Source organism: Oncorhynchus gorbuscha, linkage group LG04, assembly GCF_021184085.1.
Source record: "Oncorhynchus gorbuscha isolate QuinsamMale2020 ecotype Even-year linkage group LG04, OgorEven_v1.0, whole genome shotgun sequence".
NCBI lineage: Eukaryota > Metazoa > Chordata > Actinopteri > Salmoniformes > Salmonidae > Oncorhynchus > Oncorhynchus gorbuscha.
In genome coordinates this window covers 85,491,716-85,516,301 of record NC_060176.1, presented here as the reverse complement: position 1 = coordinate 85,516,301, position 24,586 = coordinate 85,491,716, and the positions used below count along the sequence as shown (strand labels likewise).

General features: G+C 46.1%; 1 protein-coding gene across 4 annotated transcripts in view; it reads left to right on the top strand.

Moving 5' to 3' along the window:
- Positions 1-24,586, top strand: part of LOC124034737 (STAM-binding protein-like A) — a 34,715-nt gene that overhangs the window by 2,364 nt on the left and 7,765 nt on the right. For 2 of the 4 annotated variants that reach the window (XM_046348243.1, XM_046348245.1), the window contains exons 2-9: positions 3,802-4,025; positions 5,792-5,867; positions 7,418-7,513; positions 7,653-7,786; positions 8,330-8,553; positions 10,732-10,865; positions 11,190-11,327; positions 18,938-19,050. In XM_046348243.1, coding sequence (XP_046204199.1) covers positions 3,823-4,025; positions 5,792-5,867; positions 7,418-7,513; positions 7,653-7,786; positions 8,330-8,553; positions 10,732-10,865; positions 11,190-11,327; positions 18,938-19,050 — 1,118 coding nt within the window. In that variant the 5' untranslated portion in view covers positions 3,802-3,822. The remainder of the gene's footprint in view (positions 1-3,801; positions 4,026-5,791; positions 5,868-7,417; positions 7,514-7,652; positions 7,787-8,329; positions 8,554-10,731; positions 10,866-11,189; positions 11,328-18,937; positions 19,051-24,586) is intronic. The other 2 variants (XM_046348244.1, XR_006838629.1) reach the window with 2 other exon arrangements.

Below are 24,586 nucleotides of genomic sequence, written 5' to 3'. Positions count from 1 at the left end.
GGTCAACCTGCTACTGTCACACTACTGTATGGTAGATAATACAAGCGACTTCAATGGCTAATTTGTCTTCACTGGGAAGAACATCACCATTTTCACAGGGAAGCCACAGCTTCATACTACTTGTCAAACATGGAGAACTCCTACTCCATACTGATGGTTGGGTTTGCGGGTGGTCTGTGGGTGGCGTTGACAAGTTGTTTTTGGTAGGAAGAAGTTTGATACTATATTTATTGAATATCTGAATCCAATCAATTAAAATGGCCAATTTGAGACAAAATTACATTTAAACAAAATCATTTTATCAGGAATGCCAATCTAACTACTGAAACCATTTCAAAACAATCTGAGATGGTGTGTGCCATGGCTGAAATGACATGAAACAACTCCTGGGCTGCTGTTCTTCTCTAATCAAGTAGGATGGAACAACTCCTGGGCTGCTGTTCTTCTCTAATCAAGTAGGATGGAACAACTCCTGGGCTGCTGTTCTTCTCTAATCAAGTAGGATGGAACAACTCCTGGGCTGCTGTTCTTCTCTAATCAAGTAGGATGGAACAACTCCTGGGCTGCTGTTCTTCTCTAATCAAGTAGGATGGAACAACTCCTGGGCTGCTGTTCTTCTCTAATCAAGTAGGATGGAACAACTCCTGGGCTGCTGTTCTTCTCTAATCAAGTAGGATGGAACAACTCCTGGGCTGCTGTTCTTCTCTAATCAAGTAGGATGGAACAACTCCTGGGCTGCTGTTCTTCTCTAATCAAGTAGGATGGAACAACTCCTGGGCTGCTGTTCTTCTCTAATCAAGTAGGATGGAACAACTCCTGGGCTGCTGTTCTTCTCTAATCAAGTAGGATGGAACAACTCCTGGGCTGCTGTTCTTCTCTAATCAAGTAGGATGGAACAACTCCTGGGCTGCTGTTCTTCTCTAATCAAGTAGGATGGAACAACTCCTGGGCTGCTGTTCTTCTCTAATCAAGTAGGATGGAACAACTCCTGGGCTGCTGTTCTTCTCTAATCAAGTAGGATGGAACAACTCCTGGGCTGCTGTTCTTCTCTAATCAAGTAGGATGGAACAACTCCTGGGCTGCTGTTCTTCTCTAATCAAGTAGGATGGAACAACTCCTGGGCTGCTGTTCTTCTCTAATCAAGTAGGATGGAACAACTCCTGGGCTGCTGTTCTTCTCTAATCAAGTAGGATGGAACAACTCCTGGGCTGCTGTTCTTCTCTAATCAAGTAGGATGGAACAACTCCTGGGCTGCTGTTCTTCTCTAATCAAGTAGGATGGAACAACTCCTGGGCTGCTGTTCTTCTCTAATCAAGTAGGATGGAACAACTCCTGGGCTGCTGTTCTTCTCTAATCAAGTAGGATGGAACAACTCCTGGGCTGCTGTTCTTCTCTAATCAAGTAGGATGGAACAACTCCTGGGCTGCTGTTCTTCTCTAATCAAGTAGGATGGAACAACTCCTGGGCTGCTGTTCTTCTCTAATCAAGTAGGATGGAACAACTCTTAGGCTGCTCTTCTACTCTAAATATAATCAAGTAGATTGGAACAACTCTTAGGCTGCTGTTCTACTCTAAATATAATCAAGTAGGATGGAACAACTCTTAGGCTGCTGTTCTACTCTAAATATAATCAAGTAGCATGGAACAACTCTTAGGCTGCTGTTCTACTCTAAATATAATCAAGTAGAATGGAACAACTCTTAGGCTGCTGTTCTACTCTAAATATAATCAAGTAATATAGAACAACTCTTAGGCTGCTGTCCTACTCTAAATATAATCAAGTAGAATGGAACAACTCTTAGGCTGCTGTTCTACTCTAAATATAATCAAGTAGAATGGAACAACTCTTAGGCTGCTGTCCTACTCTAAATATAATCAAGTAGAATGGAACAACTCCTGGGCTTTTGTTCTACTCTAAATATAATCAAGTAGTATAGAACAACTCTTAGGCTGCTGTCCTACTCTAAATATAATCAAGTAATATAGAACAACTCTTAGGCTTTTGTTCTACTCTAAATATAATCAAGTAATATAGAACAACTCTTAGGCTGCTGTTCTACTCTAAATATAATCAAGTAGTATAGAACAACTCCTGGGCTGCTGTTCTACTCTAAATATAATCAAGTAGTATAGAACAACTCTTAGGCTGCTGTTCTACTCTAAATATAATCAAGTAGAATGGAACAACTCTTAGGCTGCTGTTCTACTCTAAATATACAGCTGGTGACCTGTTCTGCAAGTACCTTCTCCCTCACCCATCGAAATAAACATCACTTGCTTCTCCAAGTTTGAAGTAACCCTGTTCTGCTGTGGCTGCCAGCTAGCCAGCATACATTAGCTAGCTTTGAAGGGCTCATCAGGACTGAACTCAATCCATTCGTCTCCACGCGACTCGCAGCTGCGCGACATACGTCATCAATTTGGGCACCGGGAGTGTCCGTGTAGCCTCTCCCGTGTCGTCATCATGGTGTGACCAGGAGAGACTAACTACACTGACTAATGAAAGCTTAAAATGTGTTACTGTAAAATCACGTTGGATGTGTTTACACAGGCAGCCCGATTCTGAACTTTTTTCACTTATTCGTCTTTTGACCATTCAGATCAGCACTGAAAAATATCTGATGTGGGTGGATCTGATGTGGGTAGATCTGATGTGGGTGGATCTGAGGATCTGATGTGGGTGGATCTGATGTGGGTGGATCTGAGGATCTGATGTGGGTGGATCTGATGTGGGTGGATCTGAGGATCTGATGTGGGTGGATCTGATGTGGGTGGATCTGATGTGGGTGGATCTGAGGATCTGATGTGGGTGGATCTGATGTGGGTGGATCTGAGGATCTGATGTGGGTGGATCTGATGTGGGTGGATCTGATGTGGGTGGATCTGAGGATCTGATGTGGGTGGATCTGAGGATCTGATGTGGGTGGATCTGATGTGGGTGGATCTGATGTGGGTGGATCTGATGTGGGTGGATCTGAGGATCTGATGTGGGTGGATCTGAGGATCTGATGTGGGTGGATCTGATGTGGGTGGATCTGAGGTGGGTGGATCTGATGTGGGTGGATCTGAGGATCTGATGTGGGTGGATCTGATGTGGGTGGATCTGAGGATCTGATGTGGGTGGATCTGTGATTGATAAAAATACCAACTGGTGGGAAATAATTTCAGAATTTGTCTGCCTGTGTAAACACATCCAAAGTGATTTAACAGTAACACATTTTAAAGTTTCATTAGTCAGTGAAGAACTAAGTCTCTCCTGTGTAAATGGGGCCTTTGGGAGCGTTCATCTGATTAGACGTTGCTGACACCTAGCAGATCTTACAACAACTGGATAGCTATTTTAAGTAACATTTGAGCAAATCACATGTTATAGCAATCTGTCAGTCTGACACAGTCAGTGACATGGCACGCAGCCATTGGTTGTTGCCTCGCCCTTAGCTGTGGAATGCGCCCCTCTGTGACAAGTGCTGATGTAAACCAGAGTTTAATCAATACTTTTGATTAATTGATTAAGTCCCTCTCAGGTGTGTAGGGGAGATGGATGGAGCCCCAGCGAGCCATGCTGATGTTCAGCTGGTATTTTTTATATATTTTTATATATATATGTATGTGTGTGTGTGTGTGTGTGTGTGTGTGTGTGTGTGTGTGTGTGTGTGTGTGTGTGTGTGTGTGTGTGTGTGTGTGTGTGTGTGTGTGTGTGTGTGTGTGTGTGTGTGTGTGTGTGTGTGTGTGTGTGTGTGTGTGTGTGTGTGTAGGGTGCTATTTCTGAAGCGGACTAACAAAGGTTTGATTTCCTGTCAGGTGTGTAGGAGGAAGGTCCTGATGGCAGACCACACTGATGTCAGCCTGCCCCCTGAGGACCGTGTCCGTGCCCTGACCAAGAAGGGCAGCTCTGTGGACGTGAACGAGGACGTTCCTCCCCGGAGGTACTTCAGGTCAGGCGTGGAGATGATCCGCATGGCCAACACCTACACCGAGGAGGGCAACGCCGAGCACGCCTTCGTACTCTACAACAAGTACATCACGTAAGTTAAGTTGGTGAAACTAGGCTCCGTTACATTTCTAGGTTTTAGGGTGACACCGCTGATGAAGGTGTTGTCAAGAAGACCGTCGTGTCACAAGACAGAGAACCCAAGATAGATGAAGTGTCAGTGTGTTGCCGGTTACTTAGCCAGGCATCTAACATGTGTTTATGGTAGTAGTGTGGACAATGTGCCATATTGTCTGCAACCCAATAAACTATCATGTTGAGATGAGCTGTAGAGCTTAGATCCAGATAAAATTCCTGAGTCTCAAATGAATGGGAAGTGTGGGCCTCATCTGAAACACACAGCTCGTGTCCTGGGAAGTGTGGGCCTCATCTGAAACACACAGCTCATGTCCTGGGAAGTGTGGGCCTCATCTGAAACACACAGCTCGTGTCCTGGGAAGTGTGGGCCTCATCTGAAACACACAGCTCGTGTCCTGGGAAGTGTGGGCCTCATCTGAAACACACAGCTCGTGTCCTGGGAAGTGTGGGCCTCATCTGAAACACACAGCTCGTGTCCTGGGAAGTGTGGGCCTCATCTGAAACACACAGCTCGTGTCCTGGGAAGTGTGGGCCTCATCTGAAACACACAGCTCATGTCCTGGGAAGTGTGGGCCTCATCTGAAACACACAGCTCGTGTCCTGGGAAGTGTGGGCCTCATCTGAAACACACAGCTCGTGTCCTGGGAAGTGTGGGCCTCATCTGAACATAAAGCATCATGCTATCACTGTTATAAGTCAGGAATATGAATCAATCAATCAAATGTTTTTATAAATCCCTGTTAACATCAGCAGATGTCACAAAGTGCTGTACAGAAACCCAGCATAAAACCACAAACTCCAGATAGGACAGGAGAAATACTCCAGACAGGACAGGAGAAATACTCCAGACAGGACAGGAGAAATACTCCAGACAGGACAGGAGAAATACTCCAGACAGGACAGGAGAAATACTCCAGACAGGACAGGAGAAATACTCCAGACAGGACAGGAGAAATACTCCAGACAGGAGAAATACTCCAGACAGGACATACTGAGGATATAACAGGATATAACCCCACCCACTTTGCCAAAGCACAGCCCCCACACCACTAGAAGGGATATCTTCAACCACCAACTTACCATCCTGAGAGTATAGCCCACAAAGATCTCCTACAAAACCAGACAGGAAGGTCACGTCAGTGACTCAACCCACTCACGTGACACCCCTCCTAGGGACGGCATGGAAGAGCACCAGTAAGCCAGACTACACTCAATCATAGGACGAAGAGATGAGTCTTCAGTAAAGACATAAAGAGTTTGCGTATCTCACATGGGTAGGCAGACCATTCCATAAAAATGGAGCTGTATAGGAGTATCCAAAGCCCTGCCTCCAGCTGTTTGCTTAGACATTCTAGGGACAGTAAGCAGGCCTGCTTCTTGTGACCGTAGTGTATGTGTAGGTATGTACGACAGGACCAAATCAGAGAGATAGGTAGGAGCAAGCCCATGTAATGCTTAGCAGTAAAACCTTAAATCAGCCCTTGCCTTAACAGGAAGCCAGTGTAGGGAGACCAGCACTGGATTAATATGATCACATTTTTGGTTCTAGAAGAGATTCTATCAGCCGTGTTTAGGACTAACTGAAGTTTATTATTGCAGTAGTCTAACCTAGAACTGACAAAAGCATGGATTGATTTTTCTGCATCATTTTTAGACAAAAAGTTTCAGATTTTTGCAATGTCATGAAGATGTGTTTCTGTTTATCATCATGCTTCTATTCAGGCTCTTCATTGAGAAGCTTCCTAAACATAGAGATTACAAAACAGCCAACATTCCAGAGAAGAAGGACACCTTGAAGGTACCATTCCAGATTCTAACTGTTTCACGCTCCAGTCCTCCAGTCCCCCAGCAGCCCAACCCTGGTCCTCCAGTCCCCCAGCAGCCCAACCCTGGTCCTCCAGTCCCCCAGCAGCCCAACCCTGGTCCTCCAGTCCCCCAGCAGCCCAACCCTGGTCCTCCAGTCCCCCAGCAGCCCAACCCTGGTCCTCCAGTCCCCCAGCAGCCCAACCCTGGTCCTCCAGTCCCCCAGCAGCCCAACCCTGGTCCTCCAGTCCCCCAGCAGCCCAACCCTGGTCCTCCAGTCCCCCAGCAGCCCAACCCTGGTCCTCCAGTCCCCCAGCAGCCCAACCCTGGTCCTCCAGTCCCCCAGCAGCCCAACCCTGGTCCTCCAGTCCCCCAGCAGCCCAACCCTGGTCCTCCAGTCCCCCAGCAGCCCAACCCTGGTCCTCCAGTCCCCCAGCAGCCCAACCCTTGTCCTCCAGTCCCCCAGCAGCCCAACCCTGGTCCTCCTTTCCCCCAGCAGCCCAACCCTGGTCCTCCTTTCCCCCAGCAGCCCAACCCTGGTCCTCCAGTCCCCCAGCAGCCCAACCCTGGTCCTCCAGTCCCCCAGCAGCCCAACCCTGGTCCTCCAGTCCCCCAGCAGCCCAACCCTGGTCCTCCAGTCCCCCAGCAGCCCAACCCTGGTCCTCCAGTCCCCCAGCAGCCCAACCCTGGTCCTCCAGTCCCCCAGCAGCCCAACCCTGGTCCTCCAGTCCCCCAGCAGCCCAACCCTGGTCCTCCTTTCCCCCAGCAGCCCAACCCTGGTCCTCCAGTCCCCCAGCAGCCCAACCCTGGTCCTCCAGTCCCCCAGCAGCCCAACCCTGGTCCTCCAGTCCCCCAGCAGCCCAAACCTGGTCCTCCAGTCCCCCAGCAGCCCAACCCTGGTCCTCCAGTCCCCCAGCAGCCCAACCCTGGTCCTCCAGTCCCCCAGCAGCCCAACCCTGGTCCTCCAGTCCCCCAGCAGCCCAACCCTGGTCCTCCAGTCCCCCAGCAGCCCAACCCTGGTCCTCCAGTCCCCCAGCAGCCCAACCCTGGTCCTCCAGTCCCCCAGCAGCCCAACCCTGGTCCTCCAGTCCCCCAGCAGCCCAACCCTGGTCCTCCAGTCCCCCAGCAGCCCAACCCTGGTCCCCCAGCAGCCCCAACCCTGGTCCCCCAGCAGCCCCAACCCTGGTCCCCCAGCAGCCCCAACCCTGGTCCTCCAGCAGCCCCAACCCTGGTCCTCCAGCAGCCCCAACCCTGGTCAACCAGTTCCCCCAACCCTGGTCAACCAGTCCCCCCTCCCCAGACAGCCCGACCCTGGCCCGCTGGAGGACCAGGGTTGGTTCTGGAGGACCAGTGTTGGGGGTTAGTTCTGGAGGACCAGGGTTGGTTCTGGAGGACCAGTGTTGGGGGGGTACTGGAGGACCAGGGTTGGTTCTGGAGGACCAGTGTTGGGGGGGGGGTACTGGAGGACCAGGGTTGTGAAACAACAGGGTTCTTGGACCTCTACGTTTGTCTTGTGATGTGACATGCTGTCATCTGTCCCAACAGAGGCTGAAGGAGGTGGCCTTCCCTCAAGCAGAGGTGCTGAAGAAGGCTCTTCTCAAGATATATGAGCAGGAGCATGCACAGTATCTCATCAAAAAGGTTACAAGGCTTCTGCCCACCTCTGTTGACCTTCCTGCCCATCTTCCAACTTTATACCCTCAGTAGAGCCCTCTGCACACCGGATTTGGTTGATTTGCTAATGTGTGTGTGTGTGTGTGTGTCACTACTGTGTTTGTAGAAAGCGGAGGAGGCAGCCTTGGCGCAGCAGCAGTCGAAGCAGCAGGCGCTAGAAGCAGAGAGGGAGCGTGTGGTGGAACTGCAGCGACGCCAACGGGAACAAGAGCAGTTCAGCGCCTTCGAGGAGATGATCAGGTATATCACTGCCAACAGAAACGTCATCTGAATTTAATCGCTTTTTCAATTGCATTTAAGAAATGTAATTTCAATTTAAATTTAAAAAAAATTTGTATTGGACAAATGAGTGAATCATTGAATTCATAAATTTAACTTGATTTCATGATTTGAAACTGGATTGAGTGAATATAGAATTTTTTTAACCAGTGCAGTCAAAAATGTGATTTTCCTGTTTTATATATACTTACACACTATGATGTTGGAATAGTACTGTGAAGAGCGGTTTGAAAAGGTCAATGGAAATTTCCTTCCGTTTTGGTGGGATGGAGTTTTGGCGTGCCTGGGGTTATCACCAGTTCTCCCCTCCCCACTCAGACCACTCACAGACAGACGTAGCTTGAGAAATTGCTCTTTGCTAAGTAGCTATTTTTGTTTGTTTTCAATTGGTCAAAAATCATAGTTAAGTACAGTAACTTACCCAGAAAGGATTTCATATGAAGATCAAAATTGACATTTTTTAATATTGATCAATATTGACACTAAATGTGACTCCATAATCAGACGGCAGGAGCTGGAGAAGGAGAGGCAGCGTATCCTTCAGGAGTTTCATGCTCCTGGGACCCCTCCCCCCGCTGCACCCCTCCTCCCTGGGATCCAGGGCCCCCCTCTTCCCCTGGCCGTGTCCCCCACCCCCCCTCAGAGCCCGGGGGACAGCGCCGGCCAGGTCAGACCGCTCCCCACCTTCGACCGGACGCTCAAACCTGTGAGCCCTAGTGGGAACAGCAGTGAGTAAACACACACTGACTGTACAAAACATTAGGAACACCTGCTTTTTCCATGACCGACTGATCTGGTGATTCCAGGTATAAATCTATGATCCCTTATTGAGGAGACAGGTTAAATCCACTCCAATCAGTGTAGATGAAGGGGAGGAGACAGGTTAAATCCACTCCAATCAGTGTAGATGAAGGGGAGGAGACAGGTTAAATCCACTCCAATCAGTGTAGATGAAGGGGAGGAGACAGGTTAAATCCACTTCAATCAGTGTAGATGAAGGGGAGGAGACAGGTTAAATCCACTTCAATCAGTGTAGATGAAGGGGAGGAGACAGGTTAAATCCACTTCAATCAGTGTAGATGAAGGGGAGGAGACAGGTTAAATCCACTTCAATCAGTGTAGATGAAGGGGAGGAGACAGGTTAAATCCACTTCAATCAGTGTAGATGAAGGGGAGGAGACAGGTTAAATCCACTTCAATCAGTCTAGATGAAGGGGAGGAGACAGGTTAAATTCACTTCAATCAGTGTAGATGGGGAGGAGACAGGTTAAATCCACTCCAATCAGTGTAGATGAAGGGGAGGAGACAGGTTGAAGAAGCATTTTTCAGCCTTGAGACAATTGAGACATGGATTGTGTGTTTGTGTCATTCAAAGGGTGAACGGACAAGACAACATATTTAAGTGCCTTTGAACGGGGTATGGTAGTAGGTGCCAGGAGCACCGGTTTGAGTGTGTCAAGAACTGCAAAGCTGCTGCATTTTTCACGCTCAACAGTTTCCTGTGTGTATCAAGAATGATCCACCACCCAAAGGACATCCAGACAACCTGACACAACTGTGGGAAGCATTGGAGTCAACATCGGCCAGCATCCCTGTGGAACGCTTTCCACACCTTGTAGAGTCCCATACCCTGACGAATTGAGGCTGTTCTGAGGGCAAAAGGGGGTGCAACTTAATATTAGGAAGGTGTTCCTGATGTTTTGTACACTCAGTGTTCATGGAATGATTCAAAGGCTTATCGAATTCTTCTACTCTGATCTACTTTTCTCTGGATGTTTCATCTGGCTCCACAACGTAGAATAGATGTTTCATCTGGCTCCACAACGTAGAATAGATGTTTCATCTGGCTCCACAACGTAGAATAGATGTTTCATCTGGCTCCACAACGTAGAATAGATGTTTCATCTGGCTCCACAACGTAGAATAGATGTTTCATCTGGCTCCACAACGTAGAATAGATGTTTCATCTGGCTCCACAACGTAGAATAGATGTTTCAATAGATGTTTCATCTGGCTCCACAACGTAGAATAGATGTTTCATCTGGCTCCACAACGTAGAATAGATGTTTCATCTGGCTCCACAACGTAGAATAGATGTTTCATCTGGCTCCACAACGTAGAATAGATGTTTCATCTGGCTCCACAACGTAGAATAGATGTTTCATCTGGCTCCACAACGTAGAATAGATGTTTCATCTGGCTCCACAACGTAGAATAGATGTTTCATCTGGCTCCACAACGTAGAATAGATGTTTCATCTGGCTCCACAACGTAGAATAGATGTTTCATCTGGCTCCACAACGTAGAATAGAATAGATGTTTCATCTGGCTCCACCACATAGAATAGAAGAGATGTTTCATCTGGCTCCACCACATAGAATAGAAGAGATGTTTCATCTGGCTCCACAACGTAGAATAGATGTTTCATCTGGCTCCACAACGTAGAATAGAATAGATGTTTCATCTGGCTCCACCACATAGAATAGAAGAGATGTTTCATCTGGCTCCACCACATAGAATAGAAGAGATGTTTCATCTGGCTCCACCACATAGAATAGAAGAGATGTTTCATCTGGTTCCACAACGTAGAATAGAATAGATGTTTCATCTGGCTCCACCACGTAGAATAGATGTTTCATCTGCCTCCACCACGTAGAATAGATGTTTCATCTGGCTCCACAACGTAGAATAGAAGAGATGTTTCATCTGGCTCCACAACGTAGAATAGAATAGATGTTTCATCTGGCTCCACAACGTAGAATAGATGTTTCATCTGGCTCCACAACGTAGAATCGAAGAGATGAAATACAACACATTTCAATGACAGAGGATAACACACAAATTAAATCAGTTATTTCTGAAGTGGTCCTGAAAACCTGATGGGGTATTGTCCCTCCTCTGTCCAGACACCATGGATGGGATGGTGGATGGCATCCGGCAGCTGGCAGTGCCCTCAGAGCTCTGCAGCAGCTTCCTCAGGCTAGCTGAGTCCAACACCAGCCGAGCTGTGGAGACCTGTGGCATCCTCTGTGGCAAACTGGTAAGACCTGACTTTTATACAGCAACAGCGGTACTATAATCATAGTTATTCTATAGCAAAACTTATTGATGTGGGTGCATGTAGGGCTGGTACGGTGACCGTATTATGAGTCATGGTGGTAGTCCATGTCTGATTCTGTCTCTCTGTGTCTCTGACTCTCTCTCTGTGTCTCTGACTCTCTCTCTGTGTCTCTGACTCTCTCTCTGTGTCTCTGACTCTCTCTCTGTGTCTCTGACTCTCTCTCTGTGTCTCTGACTCTCTCTCTGTGTCTCTGACTCTCTCTCTCTGACTCTCTCTCTGTGTGTCTGATTCTGTGTTTTCCAGCTGAGGAATGCATTCACAGTGACCCATGTGATCGTGCCGAAGCAGAACGGAGGGCCAGACTACTGTGACACGGAGAACGAAGAGGAGCTGTTCCTGATCCAGGACCAGTATGACCTCATCACCCTGGGCTGGATACATGTGAGTTACATCAGAGCCCATATTCATACAACTTCTAGGAGAGCTGATCCAGGACCCGTTTATAACATTTTCCTCAGCAAATTAAGTCTGCTTTATTTTTTGTTTGCTTGTCATGATACTTTTTGTGCAGAAGTTTGTGGACACCCCTCCAAATGAGTGTATTCTGCTAATTCAACCATACCCGTTGCTGACGGATGTATAAAATGGAGCACACAGCCATGCAATCTCCATAGACAAACATTGTCAGTAGAATGGCCTGACTGAAGAGCTCAGTGACTTTCAACTTGGCACTGTCCTAGGATGCCACTTTTCCAACAATTCAGTTGGTTAAATTTCTGCCCTGCTAGAGACGTCCCTGTCAAGTGTAAGCCCTGTTTTTGTGAAGTGGTAATGTCTAGGAGCAACAACGGCTCAGCCACGAAGTGGTAGGCCACACCAGCTCACAGAACAGGACCGCCGAGTGCTGAAGAGTGTAAAAATTGTCTGTCCCCGGTTGCAACACTCAATACTGAGTGCCATTCTGCCTCTGGAAGCAACGTCAGCACAACAACTGTTCGTCGGGAGCTTCATGAAATGCAGCCATGGTTTCCATGGCCGAGCAGCCGCACACAAGACTAAGATCACCGTGCCCAATGCCAACACGTTCTCCGGAGGGGTGAATCACACTTCACCATCTGGCAGCCCGATGGACGAATCTGGGTTTGGCAGATGCCAGGAGAACCCTACCTGCCCCAATGCATAGTGCCAACTGTAAAGTTTGGTGGAGGAGTAATAATGGTCTGGGGCTGTTTTTCGTGGTTCAGGTCCCTTAGTTCCAGTGAGGGGAAATCTTAACACTACAACATACAATGACATTCTAGACGATTCTGTTCTTCCAACTGTTATAGCAACAGATTGGGGAAGGCCCTTTCCTGTTTCAGCATGACAATGTCCTTGAGCACAAAGGGAGGTCCATACAGAAATGGTTTGTTGAGATAGGTGTGGAAGAACATGACTGGCCTGCAAGTACAGTGGAGGCTGTTTTAGCAGCAATGTTCCTACATCTAGTGGAAAGCCTTCCCAGAAGAGTGGAGGCTGTTATAGCAGCAATGTTCCTACATCTAGTGGAAAGCCTTCCCAGAAGAGTGGAGGCTGTTATAGCAGCAATGTTCCTACATCTAGTGGAAAGCCTTCCCAGAAGAGTAGAGGCTGTTAGCTTCATTAAATAGTTAAATAGTACCAGCAAAGGGGGGACCATCTCCATATTAATGACTTAGCAGAAGAGTGGAGGCTGTTATAGCAGCAAAGGAGGGACCAACTCCATATTAATGACTTCCCAGAAGAGTGGAGGCTGTTATAGCAGCAAAGGGGGGACCAACTCCATATTAATGACTTCCCAGAAGAGTGGAGACTGTTATAGGGGGGGACCAACTCCATATTAATGACTTCCCAGAAGAGTGGAGGCTGTTATAGCAGCAAAGGGGGGACCAACTCCATATTAATGACTTCCCAGAAGAGTGGAGGCTGTTATAGCAGCAAAGGGGGGGACCAACTCTGTGATTTTGGAATGAGATGTTGGATGAGCAGATGTTTGGTCATAATAATATTATTAATAATGGTAATACATCTACTGAGATACTGGTATTGTGATAATGTAATCAAATCCAATTCCAAATCAAATTGGTAGCAGATGTTATTATGGGTGTAGTGAAATGCTTGTGTTCCTAGCTCCAACAGTGCAGTAATAACAAGTAGTATCAAACAATGCACACAACTAAAAGTACAAGAGTGGAATGAAGAAATATATAAATATTAGGACGAGCAATACAGTAGTATACAGCATATACATATGAAATGAGTAAAACAGTTTGCAAACATTATTGAAGTGATCAGTGATTTCAGGCAGCAGTCTCTAAAGTGCAGGGTTGAGTATCCATGAATAGCTCCTTCGTTTTGTTGTGGGTTATTTTCCTGGCACCACTCATCCTCCCTGTAGGCTGGCTCGTTGTTGTTTGTAATCAGGCCACTTGTGTCATCTGCAAACTTGATGATTGCAGTCAGGGTGAAAGGAGTAAGGAAGGGGGCTGAGCACTCACCCTTGTTGGACCCCTGTGTTGAGGATCAGTGTGGTGGAGGTGTTGTTGCCTACCTTCACCACCTGGGGGGGGGCTGCTGTCAGGAAGTCCAGGAACCAGTTGCACAGGGAGGGGTTCAGACCCAGGGCCCTGAGCTTAATGATGAGCTTGGAGGGCACTATGGTGTTGAATGCTGAGCTGTAGTCTATAAACAGCATTCTTACATACAGTTGAAGTAGGAAGTTTACATACACCTCAGCCAAATACATTTAAACTCAGTTTTTCACAATTCCTGACATTTAATCTTAGTAAAAATCCCCTGTCTTAGGTCAGTTAGGAACATCACTTTATTTTAAGAATGTGAAATGTCAGAATAATAGTGTAGAGTCATTCATTTCAGCTTTTATTTCTTTCATCACATTCCCAGTGGGTCAGAAGTTTACATACACTCAATTAGTACTTGGTTGCTTTTAAATTGTTTAACTTGGGCCAAACGTTTTGGGTAGCCTTCCACAAGCTTCCCACAATAAGTTGGGTGAATTTTGGCCCATTCCTCCTGACAGAGCTGGTGTAACTGAGTCAGGTTTGTAGGCCTCCTTGCTCACACACACTTTTTCAGTTCTGCCCACAAATGTTCTATGGGATTGAGATCAGGGTTTTGTGATGGCTACTCCAATACCTTGACTTTGTTGTCTTTAAGCCATTTTGCCACAACTTTGGAAGTATGCTTGGGGCCATTGTCCATTTGGAAGACCCATTTGTGACCATGCTTTAACTTCCTGACTGATGTCTTGAGATGTTGCTTCAATATCTCCAAATAACTTTCCACCCTCATGATGCCATCTATTTTGTGAAGTGCACCAGTCCCTCCTGCAGCAAAGCACCCCCACAACATGATGCTGCCACCCCGTGCTTCATGGTTGGGATGGTGTTCTTCGTATTGCAAGCTTTCCCCTGTTTCCTCCAAACATAATGATGGTCATTATGGCCAAACGGGTCTATTTTTGTTTCATCAGACCAGAGGACATTTCTCCAAAAAGTACGATCTTTGTCCCCATGTGCAGTTGCAAACCGTAGTCTAGCTTTTTTATGGTGGTTTTGGAGCAGTGACTTCTTCCTTGCTGAGCGGCCTTTCAGGTTATGTTGATATAGCAGTGGCTTCTTCCTTGCTGAGCGGCCTTTCAGGTTATGTTGATATAGCAGTGGCTTCTTCCTTGCTGAGCGGCCTTTCAGGTTATGTTGATATAGCAGTGGCTTCTTCCTTGCTGAGCGGCCTTTCAGGTTATGTTGATAAAGCAGTGGCTTCTTCCTTGCTGAGCGGCCTTTCAGGTTATGTTGATATAGCAGTGGCTTCTTCCTTGCTGAGCGGCCTTTCAGGTTATGTTGATATAGCAGTGGCTTCTTCCTTGCTGAGCTGCCTTTCAGGTTATGTTGATATAGCAGTGGCTTCTTCCTTACTGAGCTGCCTTTCAGGTTATGTTGATATAGCAGTGGCTTCTTCCTTACTGAGCTGCCTTTCAGGTTATGTTGACATAGGACTAGTTTTACTGTGGATATAGATACTTTTGTACCTGTTTCCTCCAGCATCTTCACAAGGTCCTTTGCTGTGGTTCTGGGATTGATTTGCACTTTTCACACCAAAGTACATTCATCTCGAGGAGACAGAACTAGTCTCCTTCCAGAGCGGTATGACGGCTGCGTGGTCCCAAGGATGTTTAATCTTGCGTACTATTGTGTGTACAGATGAGCGTGGAAACTTCAGGCATTTGGAAATTGCTCCCAAGGATGAACCAGACTTGTGGAGGTCTACCATTTATTTTCTCAGGTCGTGGCTGATTTCTTTTGATTTTCCCATGATGTCAAGCAAAGAGGCACTGAGTTTGAAGGTAGGCCTTGAAATATATCCACAGGTTCACCTCATATTGACTCAAATGATGTCAATTAGCCTATCAGAAGCTTCTAAAGCCATGACATAATTTTCTGTACATTTCCAAGCTGTTTAATTAAAGGCACAGTCAACTTGGTGTATGTAAACTTCTGACCCACTGGAATTGTCATACAGTGAATTCTAAGTGAAATCTGTCTGAAAACAATTGTTGGAAAAATACTTGTGTCATACACAAAGTAGATGTCGTAACCGACTTGCCAAAACTATAGTTTGTTAACACGTCATTTGTGGAGTGGTTGAAAAACAAGTTTTAATGACTCACACCTAATTGTGTGTAAACTTCCCACTTCAACTGTACATTTACTGAGATTCTGGTATTGGGATAACCCTACCAGAGATGATACATTCTGGTATTGGGATAACCCTACCAGAGATGATACATTTACTGAGATTCTGGTATTGGGATAACCCGACCAGAGATGATAGATTCTGGTATTGGGATAATAACCCGACCAGAGATGATAGATTCTGGTATTGGGATAACCCTACCAGAGATGATAGATTCTGGTATTGGGATAACCCTACCAGAGATGATAGATTCTGGTATTGGGATAACCCTACCAGAGATGATAGATTCTGGTATTGGGATAACCCTACCAGAGATGATACATTTACTGCGATAGATTCTGGTATTGGGATAACCCTACCAGAGATGATACATTCTGGTATTGGGATAACCCTACCAGAGATGATACATTGGGATAACTACCAGAGATGATATTCTGGTATTGGGATAACCCTGGTATTGGGATAACCCTACCAGAGATGATAGATTCTGGTATTGGGATAACCCTACCAGAGATGATAATATATGATGATACATTCATTTAGCAGAGATGACGATTCTTATCCCTACCAGAGATGACATTTACAGTCATGTACCAGAGATGCATACATTCTACAGAGATGATGGGTGGTCCCAGAGGGATCTGGTATTGGGAACCCACTGGGATAACCCCAGAGATGATACATTCGTTACAGAGATGATAGCGCCATGCTCTACCAACTGAGCTACAGAAGGACCACATTTACTGAGATACTGGTATTGGGATAACCCTACCAGAGATGATAGATTCTGGTATTGGGATAACCCTACCAGAGATGATACATTTACTGCGATACTGAACCCGGGCTTCTCCTCAGCTGAGAAAGTTGTCTTCATGCCCAGTGTTGATCTCCACACACCTTGTTCCTACTATATAATAATATATAATTATACACTGAACAAAATTATGAATGCAATATGCAACAATTTCAGATTTTACTGAGTTACAGTTCATATGAGGATATTTTTATTGTTTAATTTTTACCCCTTTTCCTCCCCAATTTCATGGTTTCCAATTGTTGTAGTAGTTACCATCTTGTCTCATCACTACAACTCCCGTACAAGGGCTGAGATTCTGGTATTGGGGGCTCGGGAGAGATTGTTGTAGTGTTACCATGATACATTTCGGGAGAGACAAGGTTGAAAGTCATCCTCAGTGAGAAAGTTGTCTTCATGCCCAGTGTTGATCTCCACACACCTTGTTCCTACTATATAATAATATATAATTATACACTGAACAAAATTATGAATGCAATATGCAACAATTTCAGATTTTACTGAGTTACAGTTCATATGAGGATATTTTTATTGTTTAATTTTTACCCCTTTTCCTCCCCAATTTCATGGCAATTGTTGTAGTAGTTACCATCTTGTCTCATCACTACAACTCCTCCGATACACAACCCAACCAAGCCGCACTGCTTCTTAACACAGCGCGCACCCAACCCGGAAGCCAGCCGCACCAATGTGTCGGAGGGTACACCGTGCACCTGGCAACCTTGGCTAGCGCGCACTGCGCCCGGCTCGCCAGAGGATTCGCTGGTGCGCGATGAAACAAGGACATCCCTACCGACCAAGCCCTCCATAACCCGGACGACTCTAGGGCCAATTGTGTGTCGCCCCACGGACCTCCTGGTCGCGGCCGGTTACGACAGAGCCTGGGCGGGAACCCAGGGACTCTGATGGCATAGCTGGCGCTGCAGTACAGCGCCCTTAACCACTGCGCCACCCGGAAGCCCCCCCCTCAATTTAAAGAAATACATTTAGCCCTAATCTATGGATTTCACATGACTGGGAATACAGATATGCATCTGTTGGTCACAGATACCGTAAAAAAAGGTAGGGGTGTGGATCAGAACCAGTCTGTATCTGGTGTGGATCAGAACCAGTCTGTATCTGGTGTGGATCAGAAAACCAGTCTGTATCTGGTGTGACCACCATTTGTCTCATGCAGCGTGACACATCTCCTTCACATAGAGTTGATCAGGCTGTTGACTGTGGCCTGTGGAATGTTGTCCCACTCCTCCTTAAATGGCTGTGGAGGTTTCTGGATATTGGTGGGAACTGGAACAGGCTGTCGTACACGTTGATCCAGAGCATCCCAAACATGCTCAATGGGTGACATGTCTGGTGAATGTGCAGGCCATGGAAGAATTGGGACATTTTCATCTTCCAGGAATTGTGTACAGATCCTTGCTGACATGGGGCTGTGTATTATCATGCTGAAACATGAGGTGATGGCGGTGGATGAATGGCACAACAATGGGCCTCAGGATCTTGTTACAGTATCTCTGTGCATTCAAATGGCCATTGATAAAATGCAATTGGTGTTCATTGTCTGTAGCTTACCAGAGATTGGATGTCATAAGGTGAATGCACCAATTTGTAAGTCGCTCTGGATAAGAGCGTCTGCTAAATGACTTAAATGTAAATGTAAATGCTTATGCCTGCCCGTACTGTAACCCCACCATGGGGCACTCTGTTCACAACGTTAACATCAGTAAACTGCTCTCCCACACGATACCATACACGCTGTCTGCAATCTGCCGGGTACAGTTGAAATGAGTAGCTCAGCAAACTGCTCTCCCACACGATACCATACACGCTGTCTGCAATCTGCCGGGTACAGTTGAAACCAAGATTCATCCGTAAAGATCACACTTCTCCAGCATGCCAGTGGCCATCGTGCTGAAGCATTTCCCCACCGATTCAGTTATGACGCTTAACTGCAGTCTGGTGAGGACAACGAGCACACAGATTAGCTTCCCAGAGATGGTTTCTGACAGTTTGTGCAGTAATTCTTCAGTTGTGCAAACATACAGTTTCATCAGCCGCCCGGGTGGCTGGTCTCAGACGATCCCGCAGGTGAAGAAGCCAGATTGTCTAAAACAAATTCTCTAAAATTATGTTGGAGGCGTCTTATGGTAGAGAAATAAATGTTCAATTCTCTGGCAACAGCTCTGGTGGACATTCCTGTAGTCAGTATGCCAATTGCAAGCTTCCTCAACTTGAAACATCTGTGGCATTGTGTTGTGTGACAACTATTGACCCCAGCAGAAGGTGCACCTGTGTAATGATCATGCTGTTAAATCAGCTTCTTAATATGCCACACTTGTCAGGTGGATGGATTATCTTGGAGAAATGTTCAGTAACAAGGATGTCAACAAACATTTGTTAGAAATAAGATGTTTGCATGAATGGAACATTTCTGGGAACATTTATTTCAGTTCATGGGAACAACACCTTATATTTTAGTTCAATATATATGTTTGCATTGTTTCAGACCCACCCCACCCAGACAGCCTTCCTGTCCAGTGTCGATCTCCACACACACTGTTCCTACCAGCTCATGATGCCGGAGGCTATCGCTATTGTCTGCTCACCCAGGTTCAACGAGTGTGTATAGACGCACTACCTTTATCATGTGTTATAACCTTTATCACGTGTTATAACCTTTATCAGTTATAACCTTTATCATGTGTTATAACCTTTATCACGTGTTATAACCTTTATCATGTCACGTGTTATAACCTTTATCATGTGTTATAACCTTTATCATGTGTTATAACCTTTTTATCGTGTTATAACCTTTATCGTGTTATGTGTTATAACCTTTATCACGTGTTATAACCTTTATCATGTGTTTACCTTTAACGTGTTATAACCTTTATCACGTGTTATAACCTTTATGTTATAACCTTTATCACGTGTTATAACCTTTATCACGTGTTATAACCTTTATCACGTGTTATAACCTTTATCACGTGTTATAACCTTTATCATGTGTTATAACCTTTATCATGTGTTATAACCTTTATCATGTGTTATAACCTTTATCATGTCGTGTGTTTTAACGAGTTAGTGTAGACATGCTGCCTTTATCAGGTCATGTGTCGTATGCTGTTTTAAACTTGAAAATAAAAGAGCCGCACACTCTAGGAGCTCAGATGCAAAAATGTAATTACCAATGTTTCGACAGTCAAGCCGTCTTCATCAGGGTATAATCACAAACACTGCCGGATGACTCGTTTATATAGTATCAAAAGACACAGGTGTCTGTAATCATGGCCAGGAGTGGCCTAATATCATTGGTTAATTATCAAATATTAAAATGTCATACAAAGAACAGCATACAAACAACAAATGGAGAGCATACGATCATAGATTCATTTGACTACACAAGCTTACAAACAATTACAATGGCAAAGTCACAATAATCACAAGAATGGCTTTAGATCAAAGTCTACGTTGAGACCGAAAGGCGCAAGGGTCTTTAAGTTAAAGATCCAGGCAGCCTCTCGTTTTAACAATAAATGATCAAGGTCACCCCCTCTCCTTGGGAGGGTAACATGTTCGATGCCAGTGTAACGCAGAGACCAAATCGAGTGGCCTGCCTCCAAGAAGTGGGCAGCAACTGGGTAAGTAAAGTTTTTACACCTATTGGTGCTACGATGCTCTGAGATACGTACTTTTAATTCACACTTTGTTTTACCCACATCATTTTTACCACAAGGACAAGTTAGCCTAGCGTAGCCTAGTGGTTAGAGCGTAGAGGAGGCAGGTAGTCTAGTGGTTAGAGTGTAGAGGCGGCAGGGTAGCCTAGTGGTTAGAGCGTAGAGGCGGCAGGGTAGCCTAGTGGTTAGAGTGTAGAGGCAGCAGGGTAGCCTAGTGGTTAGAGTGTAGAGAGGCCTAGTGGTTAGAGTGTAGAGGCAGCAGGGTAGCCTAGTGGTTAGAGTGTAGAGGCAGCAGGGTAGCCTAGTGGTTAGAGTGTAGAGGCAGCTAGTGGTTAGAGTGTAGAGAGGCAGCAGGGTAGCCTAGTGGTTAGAGTGTAGAGGCAGCAGGGTAGCCTAGTGGTTAGAGTGTAGAGGCGGCAGGGAGTGGTTGTAGAGGCAGCAGGGTAGCCTAGTGGTTAGAGTGGTTGTAGAGGCGGCAGGGTAGCCTAGTGGTTAGAGTGTAGAGGCGGCAGGGTAGAGTGGTTAGAGGCAGCAGGGTAGCCTAGTGGTTAGAGTGTAGAGGCAGCAGGGTAGCCTAGTGGTTAGAGTGTAGAGGCAGCAGGGTAGCCTAGTGGTTAGAGTGTAGAGGCAGCAGGGTAGCCTAGTGGTTAGAGTGTAGAGGCAGCAGGGTAGCCTAGTGGTTAGAGCGTTGGACTAGTAACCAGAAAGGTTGTGAGTTCAAACCCCCGAGCTGACAAGGTACAAATCTGTCGTTCTGCCCCTGAACAGGCAGTTAACCCACTGTTCCTAGGCTGTCATTGAAAATAAGAATGTGTTCTTAACTGACTTGCCTGGTTAAATAAAGGTCAAATTAAAAATATAAAAAAACAAGATAAATAACTGCCTTAGTGGAGCACATGATAACACCTTTTATTGGGATCTGTTACCCTGTTTGGGGGTGTTTAAAGGATCTACATTTATAAGTGCTATTGCATTGAGCCCAGCCGTTACATTTGTAGTTTCCATCCAGTAGGGGCGCAAATAGACGTTCAGGAATATCTTGGGGTGGTAAATCAGAGTTTACCAATTGGTCTCTGAGATTTCTGCCCCGCGAGAACACGACCAAGGGAAGTTCCCGAAAACACATTACCGAGACTATCGTCGGATTTTAGAATGTGCCAATGTTTGTGAACAATTCCCTTAATATAATAATAAATAATATATGCAATTTAGCAGACGCTTTTATCCAAAGCGACTTACAGTTTTAACTTGTTCATAACGATTTGAATAGTTAGAACACAAGAATGAGTCTTTTTGCGAGACTGGCCTTGAAAAAGGTCATGTTTGTTTAGTTTTTAATTTTCTCATGGCAGTATTAATCTGATCATTCTTGTAGTCCCTCCCCTTGAACTTTATTTGCGTCTCAGCCATATTTCTGTCGAAATCGGATTGTTTTTTGCAAATTCTTTTGATTTGACAGAATTGACTGTCGGGCAAACTGTTTTTCAAGGGAAGTGGGTGACAACTATCAGCCCCCAACAAACTGTTACGATCAGTAGGTTTCCTGTAAAGATCAGTGTATAGAACATTATCTTCACACAAGATCAGAAGATCAAGGAAACTGATTTGACATGTGTCAGATTGCATAGTAAATCTCAGATGCTCAGAAGAGGAGTTAAGAAAAGCATGGAACGCCTGGAGCTGTTTGGCATCACCCCTCCATAGAACACAACTATCATCAATATACCGTTTCCACATAATGATGTCAGGCAAGAAAACATTTTTGAGAGGATTGAAAATAGACTGTTTCTCCACGTAACCCACATTACACATTAGCATAGTTAGGAGCCATGGGGGATCCCATAGCAGTACCCATCGCCTGAATAAACAAATCATTTAGAAACATGAAGTAGTTATGCGTGAGTACTATTTCAGACAATGTTATAATGCAGGGACTGGAAGATAGTTCATTGGAGTCACGTTGCAGAAGAAGATGTTCCATAGCTTCAATACCGCCCTCCTGTGGAATATTAGTGTATAACGACTCAACATCAGGCGTAACTAACAAGGTATTATCAGGGAGAGGATCAAGAGATTCAATAAGAGACCATACTGCTGGTGTGCTTTAGGAGGGGAGCTGTTCTGATACCATACTGCTGGTGTCCTTTAGGAGGGGAGCTGTTCTGATACCATACTGCTGGTGTCCTTTAGGAGGGGAGCTGTTCTGAGACCATACTGCTGGTGTCCTTTAGGAGGGGAGCTGTTCTGAGACCATACTGCTGGTGTCCTTTAGGAGGGGAGCTGTTCTGAGACCATACTGCTGGTGTCCTTTACAAAGGAGGAGAGCTGTTCTGAGACCATACTGCTGGTGTCCTTCACAAAGGAGGGGAGCTGTTCTGAGACCATACTGCTGGTGTCCTTTAGGAGGGGAACTGTTCTGAGATCATACTGCTGGTGTCCTTTAGGAGGGGAGCTGTTCTGAGACCATACTGCTGGTGTCCTTTACAAAGGAGGGGAACTGTTCTGAGACCATACTGCTGGTGTCCTTTAGGAGGGGAGCTGTTCTGAGACCATACTGCTGGTGTCCTTTACAAAGGAGGGGAACTGTTCTGAGACCATACTGCTGGTGTCCTTTAGGAGGGGAGCTGTTCTGAGACCATACTGCTGGTGTCCTTTACAAAGGAGGGGAGCTGTTCTGAGACCATACTGCTGGTGTCCTTTAGGAGGGGAGCTGTTCTGAGACCATACTGCTGGTGTCCTTTAGGAGGGGAGCTGTTCTGAGACCAGACTGCTGGTGTCCTTTAGGAGGGGAGCTGTTCTGAGATCATACTGCTGGTGTCCTTTAGGAGGGGAGCTGTTCTGAGACCATACTGCTGGTGTCCTTTACAAAGGAGGGGAGCTGTTCTGAGACCATACTGCTGGTGTCCTTTAGGAGGGGAGCTGTTCTGAGATCATACTGCTGGTGTCCTTTAGGAGGGGAGCTGTTCTGAGACCATACTGCTGGTGTCCTTTACAAAGGAGGGGAGCTGTTCTGAGACCATACTGCTGGTGTCCTTTAGGAGGGGAGCTGTTCTGAGACCATACTGCTGGTGTCCTTTAGGAGGGGAGGTGTTCTGAGACCATACTGCTGGTGTCCTTTAGGAGGGGAGCTGTTCTGGTGTCCTTTAGGAGGGGAGCTGTTCTGAGACCAGACTGCTGGTGTCCTTTAGGAGGGGAACTGTTCTGAGACCATACTGCTGGTGTCCTTTAGGAGGGGAACTGTTCTGAGACCATACTGCTGGTGTCCTTTACAAAGGAGGGGAGCTGTTCTGAGACCAGACTGCTGGTGTCCTTTACAAAGGAGGGGAGCTGTTCTGAGACCATACTGCTGGTGTCCTTTAGGAGGGGAGCTGTTCTGAGACCATACTGCTGGTGTCCTTTATAAAGGAGAGGAGCTGTTCTGAGACCATACTGCTGGTGTCCTTTCGGAGGGGAGCTGTTCTGAGACCATACTGCTGGTGTCCTTTAGGAGGGGAGCTGTTCTGAGACCATACTGCTGGTGTCCTTTAGGAGGGGAGCTGTTCTGAGACCATACTGCTGGTGTCCTTTAGGAGGGGAGCTGTTCTGAGACCATACTGCTGGTGTCCTTTAGGAGGGGAGCTGTTCTGAGACCAGACTGCTGGTGTCCTTTAGGAGGGGAGCTGTTCTGAGACCAGACTGCTGGTGTCCTTTAGGAGGGGAGCTGGTCTGAGACCATACTGCTGGTGTCCTTTAGGAGGGGAGCTGTTCTGAGACCATACTGCTGGTGTCCTTTAGGAGGAGACTACGATAGGGGCTGTTACTGCATCAATGCCCTCTACAATAGGGACTGTTACTGCATCAAAGCCATTCTTGTGATTATTGTGACTTTGCCATTGTAATTGTTTGTAAGCTTGTGTAGTTAAATTAATCTATGATCGTATGCTCTCCATTTGTTGTTTGTATGCTGTTCTTTGTATGACATTTTAATATTTGATAATTAACCAATGATATTAGGCCACTCCTGGCCATGATTACAGACACCTGTGTCTTTTGATACTATATAAACGAGTCATCTGGCAGTGTTTGTGATTATACCCTGATGAAGACAGCTTGACTGTCAAAAGGTTGGTAATTACATTTTTGCATCTGAGCTCCTAGAGTGTGCGGCTCTCCTTTATGTTCTAGTTTTCTACTCTGCTACCCAGCACCTGGCCTAAATAGGTGTCTCCTTTATGTTCTAGTTTTCTACTCTGCTACCCAGCACCTGGCCTAAATAGGTGTCTCCTTTATGTTCTAGTTTTCTACTCTGCTACCCAGCACCTGGCCTAAATAGGTGTCTCCTTTATGTTCTAGTTTTCTACTCTGCTACCCAGCACCTGGCCTAAATAGGTGTCTCCTTTATGTTCTAGTTTTCTACTCTGCTACCCAGCACCTGGCCTAAATAGGTGTCTCCTTTATGTTCTAGTTTTCTACTCTGCTACCCAGCACCTGGCCTAAAT